Source organism: Primulina tabacum, chromosome 18, assembly GCF_025594145.1.
Source record: "Primulina tabacum isolate GXHZ01 chromosome 18, ASM2559414v2, whole genome shotgun sequence".
NCBI lineage: Eukaryota > Viridiplantae > Streptophyta > Magnoliopsida > Lamiales > Gesneriaceae > Primulina > Primulina tabacum.
This window is the reverse complement of record NC_134567.1, coordinates 4,100,962-4,111,711: the sequence shown is the minus strand read 5'-3', so window position 1 is coordinate 4,111,711 and position 10,750 is coordinate 4,100,962. Positions and strand designations below refer to the sequence as shown.

At 35.4% G+C, this 10,750-nt stretch overlaps 1 protein-coding gene across 1 annotated transcript; it reads right to left on the bottom strand.

Moving 5' to 3' along the window:
• Positions 1-1,293: 1,293 nt before the first annotated feature.
• Positions 1,294-1,918, bottom strand: LOC142532256 (uncharacterized). The gene is made up of 2 exons (XM_075638575.1): positions 1,526-1,918; positions 1,294-1,479 (listed from the first exon to the last, which is right to left on the bottom strand). Exons 1-2 carry the CDS (start codon positions 1,916-1,918, stop codon positions 1,294-1,296), a joined length of 579 nt encoding a protein of 192 aa, XP_075494690.1.
• Positions 1,919-10,750: the final 8,832 nt, after the last annotated feature.

Sequence of the window (10,750 nt, the reverse complement as noted above, 5' to 3'; positions counted from 1 at the left end):
CACCATCGAACCATCCTACCCCAGCCCCTGACCCAACCCTTGACCCTCCTCCCTAGACCCTAATAGAGAATCTAGACCAAGCCCTGACCCTCACGTAGCACTTAATCTCAATTCGTGATCCATGCGCATGGGAAGAGTCCATCCAATCATGGAATCTTCCTTTATCAACAGACCACAGGTCCTAGCCCTCCCAAGACCCTACAAGACAACTAACCATGACCCTCACCGAGCCCTAACCAGCCCTAGCCGAGCCTTCTTCCACATCGGGTAGCCTAGGAAATCCCTAGGTCTCTCCTCCTTGGCCAAGCTCGAATTCCAGCCTTCAGTTCACCTTTGAACCGCCCTTGTTTCATCCCTTAAACATCCTATGTTGGTAGCGTACTCATTGGAATTCATAACACGTTCATATGTACGTAAAAACTTTCAAAACATTTAAAATAATCATCAAAATGTTACGCAATTTAAACACCAATATTTTTCATGAAAAATACACAAAACATTCATATTATGGATTGAATGATGCGTCAAGGGAGTTTAGAAGCGTGCCTTTGCGTTTTATAAAGCTCGAAAATACGATCGTCAGGCGTGGGGTGCGAGGAAGAACGAACGGGCGATAAAGACTCTTTGTTTCCTCCCCTATGTATTTTAGAAATTTGTGTGTGTGGAATATGTGTGTTTTTGGCTTAATGGTGTGTTTAGAATCTTAGGTTTTTATTTTATATATTTTAATTTGCATGATAATGGGCTTGTGTTTTGGGTTTCAAGTTTATGAGCAATTGGGCCCTACTCATCCTAGGTAAATTGGGCCCAATAACACCTATTTAATGGAAAAATAAAAGTTTATAAAAATTAATTTTCAAAAATAATGCATTTGATATTTTAAAAGTCCCTTATTTACCTAAAACAGACTTCCTGGATAAAATCGAGCTCGTATCGTAAAATAATTTGAACTCTCATTTTTAGAAAATTTTTAATCCTTTTTAATCATATTAATAAGCCTTGGAAATATTTACTAAAAAATATTTATTTTGTCTTGGTCGTCCCCGGTCTCCTTTCCCCAGCTTATTATCGAATATTCGGGTAAAATCCTTCAATTTCATGAAATCATGCCATATAATCATTTAATCATGCATTCATACCTTCAGTCATATAATATGCATCATGAAAGAAATTAAAATCAATTAAATAAAACAAATATATAATTTAATTCATTTGTTTGCACGTGGTTTACAAAGGTTGACTTTTTTGACGTTACAAATCCTCCCCCCCTTAAATAAAATTTCGTCCTCGAAATTAAGACGCACCGAATAGTTCGTGATAGCGAATCCTCATCTCTGACTCCGCATTCCACGTGGCTTCTTCCTCCGAGTGATTTAGCCATTTGACTTTGACCATCTTTATCATCTTGTTTCGCAACCTTTTTTCATGTCTACCCAAGATTTGGGTAGGATTTTCCTCATATGACAGGTTTGGTGTAAACTGAAGTGGTTAAAATTTCAATACATGTGAATGGTTTGACATGTACTTGCGGAACATCGATAAGTGGAAGACATTGTTGACCCCTCAGATTCAGTGGCAACACCACTCGATATGCAAATGCTCCCACTTTTTCGAGTATCTCAAATGGTCCTATGAATCTTCGACTAAGTTTGACTTTCTTGCCAAATCTCACAACACGCTTCATAGGGGCTATTTTCACGAATACATGATCACCAACTGCAAACTCAAGATTTTGTCTTCTTTGGTCCGCGTATCTCTTTAGTCGACTCTGAGCAGTTTTCATTCTTTCTCGGATCATGGCTACCATTTCCGCGGAGTGCTGAAACATCTGAGGTCTTATTGTAGCTCTTTCTCCTACCTCTTCCCAATGGATGGGTGACCTACACTTCCTTCCGTAAAGTGCCTCGTACGGAGCCATTCCTGTAGATGACTGATAACTTTTATTGTAAATGAACTCCACTAGAAGTAGTTTCGATTTTCAACTCCTTTGGAAGTCGATCACACATGCTTGGAGTAGATCCTATAATATCTGTATGACTCTCTCAGACTGACCCTCGGTCTGAGGATGGAATGCGGTACTGAATAGTAGTTTAGTACCTAATGTTGCATGTAAACTCATCCAAAATGATGAAGTGAAACGTGTGTCTCGGTCCAACACTATAGACACTGGACTACCATATAGTCTAACTAACTCTCGAATTTATTGCTCTGCATATTGTGTCATGGAAAAAGTGTCTTCACTAGTAGGAAATGTGTTGATTTAGTAAGAAGGTCTATTGTCACCCAAATGGCATTGAGTCCTTTCACTTTTTTGGCAATCCTACCACGAAATCCATAGTAATGTTTTCTCACTTTCATTCTGGAATGGGAAGTGGTCGAAGCATTTCCGCTGGTCTTTGATTCTCTGCCTTCACTTGTTGACATATCAAGCATTCAGATACAAAGAGTATAATGTCTCGTTTCATTTCCGACCACCAATATAAAAGTTGCAATTCCTTGTACATCTTTGTACTTCCGGGATGAACAGAATAAGGAGTAATGTGAGCTTAAGTCATAATGTCAACTTTAAGTGAATCACCATTAGGAACCCATAGTCGACCTTGATATCTAATAATGCCATCCTCGACTGAATATAACATGCTGCCCTTCAATTCATCTCGTTGTCTCCATTTCTGCAGTTTCTCATCACTAGACTGTTCGGCTCGAATTCTATCTCGTAGAGTGGAATGCACTGTCAATGTAGCGAGACTAGAGGCCTCTCCCCTAGCATAAACTTCAAGATCGAAGCGCTGAATTTCCACTTGTAAAGGTCTCTGTATTGATAAATGTGTCAAGACTGTCTGCTTCCTACTCAAAGCGTCCACAACTATATTAGCTTTGCCGGGATGGTATCCAATGTCACAGTCGTAGTCTTTAACAAGATCTAGCCACCGTCTTTGTAACGTCCTGAAAATCGGAAAGTCCACGTGAACCACATGCATGCAAGTTATTAAATTTCTTTGATATTTTATTAAATTGTTTTAAAGTTTTAAAAGCATTTTTATTTCGTTAATTTGTGTTTAAATATTTTTATGCATTTTATGCATAATTCATGCATGGTAGAATTTAATTCATGAAATTTTAAAGGTTCATTCATTAAAGATTTTTAAGTTTCATTTCGCTCTCGAACGAGGAACGGAGACCGGAGAATTTTCAAGAAAATTATTTTTATTACAAGATTAATTTTTATTAATTAATATAAGATATTTTAAAGGTATTTTTCAAGAATTGGGATTTATTGGGTATTTTTCCCCGCAATATTTTTATTTTTAACGGTACGCGAATTTTATCAAATCGGAGGGCTTTCTAAGAGTTCGGTTAATATTTTTAAAATCTTTCCAACACGAAATGTTTTTCGAGAGTGTGTTTGGATTTAACGAACTAACTTTTAAGCTCGTTTGACTTAAAACTCTTTTAAGCTTTTAATTAAACCATTAGGGACCATTAGGTAATTAATTAATAACTAATTAAACCTACCCTACACAACTACCCTCCCCACCAACCGACACCCCTTTCATTAGAGATTATCCTCCAGCTGCAATTGTCTATCAGTTTCATCATTCCTATTTGAAGGCCATGGTTTTGCTTGTTTTGCAATAAAAAAGTTCCTCCGGCGCTCCTCTCTTCATTCTTCTCACGCTAATACATCTAAGGCACGCCATGTATCTTCTTTTTTGCATCATTCACATCATATATGTGTTGTCATGTGTGTTATGTTTATGCACTTTTCAGTATTGGTATAGCAAAGCTTTTATGCTCTTGGTTTGGCACGAAAACCGTATGTTGTTGCATACATCTCACGTTTTTATTACTATGGTGTAAAGGGGCTGCTGGTGCCGTTGTTTAGGATATTTTATGTCAATGAATCAGGTGGTACTGCTGCTGGAGTCACTGATGGCCGAGGGAGTGAGAGTTATAGGTGGGATCGGTGGTTCTTTGCAGGATGTCGAGTAGATTGAGAGTTGGGGAGGGAAGTCGCCGGCGTCGGGGTGATACCAGGCATGGGACCTGCCTCTGATGGGTTCGAACCATGATCTGGGAGACCTCTAAAGATGTTGGCCTGACCCTTGAGCAGCACTGAACGAGTCTAGAGCAAAGGAACTCGCGGTGGGGATGCTTCGGCTCCTAGCGTGGAGGCTTAGTGTGTAGGTTGCATGGGAGTGAATCCTTTGATTGATTCAGTCCAGTAGTGTCCTAGGGTGATCTAGGAGAGGTGGGTTAAGGGCTGGTTTGCTTGGTTGTGGACTAGGAGCTAAATTTGGGGGAAGTGTTGAGCTTGAGGTTCGAGTGGGGTTAAGGAATGGTACAGCCGTTTTCTGTTTTTTGCCGAGGGGTGTAGGGGTCTGGTTTGCATGTTTTTAGAGCCTTTTTGATGTTTATTAGGTGTAGGAAAAATTTGGGAATAATTTGGTTGAGTTTCGAGTCGATTCGGTTTAAAACCGGGACCTCGGTCCAAGTTTTAAAACAATTCGGTTAAGTTGTGAATTTGGCTCGAGTTTATGTCTAGAAATGATTTTAAATATGTTTGGAACATTGTAAGGAGTTTGGTAAGCTTCGAATCAAAATAATGAGTTTTGAATTTATCCGGGATTTAATCGCCGTACGAAACGTTAATTAAGAATTAATTGAAACGCATAGATTTAAGCTTAATAAAATTATAGAAAATTATATTTAAACTTAAATAATTATTAGAAGTCTAAGTTTCTAAATTGGGAATTTTATGCTAAAGTTTGGTTTAATTCGGGATTAAAACGCATTAATAGGTGACTTTTTAAAAATTAATTTAAAAGTCATAGATTTAAGCCAAATAAAAATATGGGAAAGTTCATGTAGGCTTAAATAATTTTTTGGGATATGTTATAGTTAATGGAATTAAGAAAATGTCAAAGACGTGAAATTTTACGTCTAGGGAGAAAACAGTAATTTTTGGGTTTACAGAGGCAAAATGGTCATTTGGCACCCGGGGTGAGATTTTGGTCAAGGCAGCGCCCTGCGCACATTTTATGACGTTTTAAATGTTTATGCATCATGTTTATGAATTTTTATGAAATTATAATAAATACGGTGCATGCTTGGTTTAAATGAAAAAATTCGTATATGCATGATTTTATTAAGTGATGAATATGATAACACGTTTTGAAGGAAGTAATTTAGTTGTGATTAATATAATGATACGATGACATGATGATATGATTGGAGATATCGTGAGGGAAAAGGCCCAGAGGGAGCCTGTTTACGGGAGAAGGCCCCAGAGGGAGCCCGACGATCGTATTTCCATTGACATGATATGATGATATGATAGGTCAAGGCCCAGTTGACGGGTGAGAGTGTCGCTGGTGTCCCCGCCGCCCAGTACTGTGGTTACACGTAGATGGATCCATCGACTGACATGATGATACGAAAGTCACAGCTAATTAACTGAATTCAATTAAAAAGAAAATGTATACGTATATGATGACATGAGATGACATGCTTTAATACGATATGATTTTACACGACGCGTTTACGTATATGATAACATGAGATGACATGTTTTGACACGTATATGATTATATGAGATGACATGATATAAGATGACATGATTTGACATGATATGATTTTATACGACATGTTTATGTTCATGTTTTAAAGTTAATGAAAGTTATGTTGGCATTATGATTTTACACAACACGTTTACGTATATGATGACATGACATGCTTTAATACGATATGATTTTACACAACACGTTTACGTTATGCTTTTAAGTTCATGAAAGATATGTTGAGTATGATATTTTTCACTGCTGTGTTCTATGTATATGTACTTGTTATTCCTGATACAGGCGTGTTGAGTCTTTAGACTCACTAGGCGTGTGTGATGCAGGTGAGCTAAATGGTGAGGAGACTGGAGGTGCCTGAACTCTGAGTAGGCAGACTTGGTGGGGTGACACGACCCGAGGACCACATGTTTTCCGCATTACAATTTATGAGATTGAGAGGAGATGAATATTTTCACACGTTGATGAATTTAAGATTTTTACTCGTTTATGTTTACGTATGATTTCGGATGAGTTTGGTTAATTTAAACTGCACTATTTTTACGGTAAGATAATTACAATTATTTTAAATGTTATTTCGAAAATGCGAGCTTTTATTTTAAAAAAAATGTCCATTAGAATTTTAGAAATGAGTGAGACGTTACAGTTGGTATCAGAGCAAGGGTCCTGTATAGGGTTGTGCCACCGCCAGCTTCTGTAGCTCAGTCTTCAAGCCTCAAGTCTGTAATCTTTTATGATTTAAATGTTTTAAATGTTTTTAATGCTATCACCTGGATGTTTACATGATATATGCTTTGCAGTACATGTTTATCTGTCGTTATGTTTTGTGATTATATGCTTTAAAATTTTTATGAATGTTACGACATGAAATGAGAAATTATATGATTTTCATGCATGCTGGCTTTGTGGTGGAATTGGACATGAATAAAAATTTTGCTAGTGGGCATTAAGAAAGGTTGGAAATGATTTGTCAATATTGATTTTGGTTAGTAGTACTGATATTCTACTTTTTGGGGTCAGAAGTTAATCTTGAAAAATTATGAATGCTTTTGGGACTTGTAGAATTTTTAAGAAATTACTGATGGTACGTGGTTGCTAGTTGAATTACTTTTTGAGGATACCATGTAAGGATTAATGAGTCGAAGACTGCGACGATCTTTGGAAATATAAAGATGTAGAATTTATTTAGGATGCATGCTCTACCTAGTGGGATTTAATGATTGAATTGCACGAATTGAGAATTTTAAGGACTTAATTGTAATAACCAATAATTTAAAGGACCTAAGCGCAAAAATAAAATTCTAAGTGACTATTTTCGAATTTACCAAACTTTGGGATTAAATTTTGAATTTCGAGAATTTTAACGTTTAAGGAGGCTAAGTCGAAAATTTGATGGGGACCAAAACACAAATTTCGAAAAGTTGTAGGGGCAAGAATGTAATTTTGGAGGACTTTAAGGGCCAAGTTGCCAATCTCAAAATTTTTAAGGATTAAATTAGAACTTTTGAGGAACACTTGGGTAAAATCAGTAATTATTCAAGGTTATGTGGATTGATTTTGAGTTTAATAAGTTTAAAATTATTGAACTTTATGTTACGAGAAATATATAAAATGAAATTAGGAACACGAACAACTTATGAGTAATTGTGGAATTTCGAGATTTAGGATAAATCGGGTAATATTCAAGGAAAGTAAGAACTAATTTTGCAATTTTTAAGAAATTTGGGGATTTGTTTAGCAGTAAGTGAGAAGCGAATAGTTTAAGTGACCGAAATTTTTGATGATTTAGATTTGAAGGGATATTTGGAATTTTGAGATATCTTGGTTATAATATTATAAGAAATGGTAATCAAGGACATTGTAAGATGAATCAATCTTGGGCTTGAAAATTTAAGTGTTAGTGAAATAATGTTGTGGCAAATTAAGAATTTAATGTGATGACAATTTAAGGTGAAGTTGATCAGTTAGTTAAGTTATAAGAATAGACATGGAACTAACAAAATTTTGGGAACTTAAGTTTGATGTATCATAATTTTTAATCGTGATCTTTAGAGTTAAAATTATTACTTTGTTGGAGTTTATTTTTTTCTAGAAAGTTGGGTGTGATTGATGGTTATGATATTTGATAGACGCACCTTGTCTTGAGGAATTTTGAAAGTCATTAATAAACTTGGGGCTAAGCAGATATTGTATTGGAATTACTTTGTCCAAATCTATTTGGATTAGATAAATTTGAATTTCAAATTTATGGGATATTTGTTCATACGAAAATTTTGGGTGAAATAAAAAAACAAAAGGGATATTAGTTTTGTTCAACATAGGTTACCAGTGAACGAATATTAAGATTTTTATCGAAGTAAGAAATCTAAAACCTTGATATGGAAATTCTAGAATTCTATGGGTTATAAGTAAAGTTGATTTATTAGAGTTAGTCCAACATTAACACTGTGATAACTTAGTAAGTTTTATAAGTTAGAAGTAATTAAGTATTGAGGTTACGTAAGTATGAGACATTCGCTTCAATGAGGAAAGTCCAAGGGTCTTAGGTCTCAACTTTATTGTAATTGGAAAGGAAATAGTTTAAGCATGTAATTGGGGCTAGAATGATTTTATTATTTAGGTAGAAGATCGGTATCGTATATTTTGGGTTTTATGGATTAACACTACTCGAACTTAAGATTTGCAACAACGTTATATTGGGATGTACTTCTAAATAGTTAGGTTATGTAAGTTTGGTACGATAAGATAAAGATTCGATTCAAGGATCTTAGTCTAATATTATTATGGGGTTGAGATAAAGTTTAACTTTTAAGTGTTTTACCCAGGATAGAAGTCGATTAGAAAATTTTGGTGCTAAGTTCTCCTAGGTCAAACTGCATGAATGCCAATACTTGGATTTGAAGCTTTAACATATCTTGAGTTCAATAAATTTAAGAAATGATGATGTTAATATTTCAATATTGGAATATAATAGGTCAATGAACATCTTGGGTATATTATAAGGAAAGTAAGATGCGATAAGTTTGGACTGTCATTTCTAATATTGGGAATTGCGAAAAAAAGGGTCAAAATTCGAGGACATCGTAGAATAAAACTAAGTCACTATAAATCGTCTTAAGTTGCGATTCACAAACGAGGACTTTGACAGTCAAAATAATTAGGATCGAGGAGACATAAGGACATCTTAAGATTTATTATTTTATCATAGTAGCGCCGCGGATGCGTGGACCATTGGGATATTAGAACTAAGTCAAAACTTTGTGATTATCAAGGATAAACGAATTTCGGAGACGAAATTCAATTTAAGGGGGGGAGATTGTAACGTCGTGAAAATCGAAAAGTCCACGTGAACCACATGCATGCAAGTTATAAAATTTCTTTGATATTTTATTAAATTGTTTTAAAGTTTTAAATGCATTTTTATTTCGTTAATTTGTGTCTAAATATTTTTATGCATATTTCATGCATGGTAGAATTTATATCATGAAATTTTAAAAGTTCATTCATTAAAGATTTTTAAGTTTCATTTCGCTCTCAAACGAGGAACGGAGACCGGAGAATTTTCAAGAAAATTATTTTTATTACAAGATTAATTTTTATTAATTAATATAAGATGTTTTAAAGGTATTTTTCAAGAATTGAGATTTATTGGGTATTTTTCCCCGCAATATTTTTATTTTTAATGGTACGCGAATTTTATCAAATCGGAGGGCTTTCTAGGGGTTCGGTTAATAGTTTTAAAATCTTTCCAACACAAAATATTTTTCGAGAGTGTGTTTGAATTTAATGAACTAACTTTAAGCTCGTTGGACTTAAAACTCATTTAAGCTTTTAATTAAACCATTAGGGACCATTAGGTAATTAATTAATAACTAATTAAACCTATCCTACACAATTACCCTCCCCACCAACCGACACCCCTTTCATTAGAGATTATCCTCCAGCTGCAATTGTCTATCAGTTTAATCATTCCTATTTGAAGGCCACGGTTTTGCTTGTTTTGCAATAAAAATGTTCCTCCGGCGCTTCCTCTCTTCATTCTTCTCACGCTAATACATCTAAGGCACGCCATGTATCTTCTTTTATGTATCATTTACGTCATATATGTGTTGTCATGTGTGTTATGTTTATGCATTTTTCAGTATTGGTATAGCAAAGCTTTTATGCTATTGGTTTGGCACGAAAACCGTATGTTGTTGCATACATCTCACGTTTTTGTTACTATGGTGTAAAGGGGCTGCTGGTGCCGTTGTTTAGGATATTTTATGTCAAGGAATCAGGTGGTACAGCTGCTGGAGTCACTGATGGGTTCGAACCATGATCTGGGAGAGCTCTAAAGATGTTGGCCTGACCCTTGAGCAGCACGAACGAGTCTAGAGCAAAGGAACTCGCGGTGGGGGTGCTTCGACTCCTAGCGTGGAGGCTTAGTGTGTAGGTTGCATGGGACTGAATCCTTGGGTTGATTCAGTCCAGTAGTGTCCTAGGGTGATCTAGGAGAGGTGGGTTAAGGGCTGGTTTGCTTGGTTGTGGACTAGGAGTGAAATTTGGGGGAAGTGTTGAGCTTGAGGTTCGAGTGGGGTTAAGGAATGGTACAGCCATTTTCTGTTTTTGGCCGAGGGGTGTAGGGGTCTGGTTTGGATGTTTTTAGAGCCTTTTTGATGTTTATTAGGTGTAGGAAAAATTTGGGAATAATTTAGTTGAGTTTCGAGTCGATTCGGTTTAAAACCGAGTACCTCGGTCCAAGTTTTAAAACAATTCGGTTATGTTGTGAATTTGGCTCGAGTTTATGTCTAGGAATGATTTTAAATATGTTTGAGACATTGTAAGTAGTTTGGTAAGCTTCGAATCAAAATAATGAGTTTTGGATTTATCCGGGATTTAATCGCCGTACGAAACGTTAATTAAAGAATTAATTGAAACGCATAGATTTAAGCTTAATAAAATTATAGAAAATTATATTTAAACTTAAATAATTATTAGAAGTCTAAGTTTCTAAATTGGGAATTTTATGCTAAAGTTTGGTTTAATTCGGGATTAAAACGCATTAATAGGTGATTTTTAAAAATTAATTTAAAAGTCATAGATTTAAGCCAAATAAAAATATGGGAAAGTTCATGTAGGCTTAAATAATTATTTGAGATATGTTAGAGTTAATGGAATTAAGAAAATGTCAA

Bases quoted from the DNA above. Each gene is read 5' to 3' on its own strand.
- LOC142532256 (XM_075638575.1), bottom strand. From the start codon at position 1,918: ATGGCTCCGTACGAGGCACTTTACGGAAGGAAGTGTAGGTCACCCATC. The intron at 1,480-1,525 runs GTACATGTCAAA...TAACCACTTCAG, and splicing joins CACTTATCGATGTTCCGCAA to TTTACACCAAACCTGTCATA.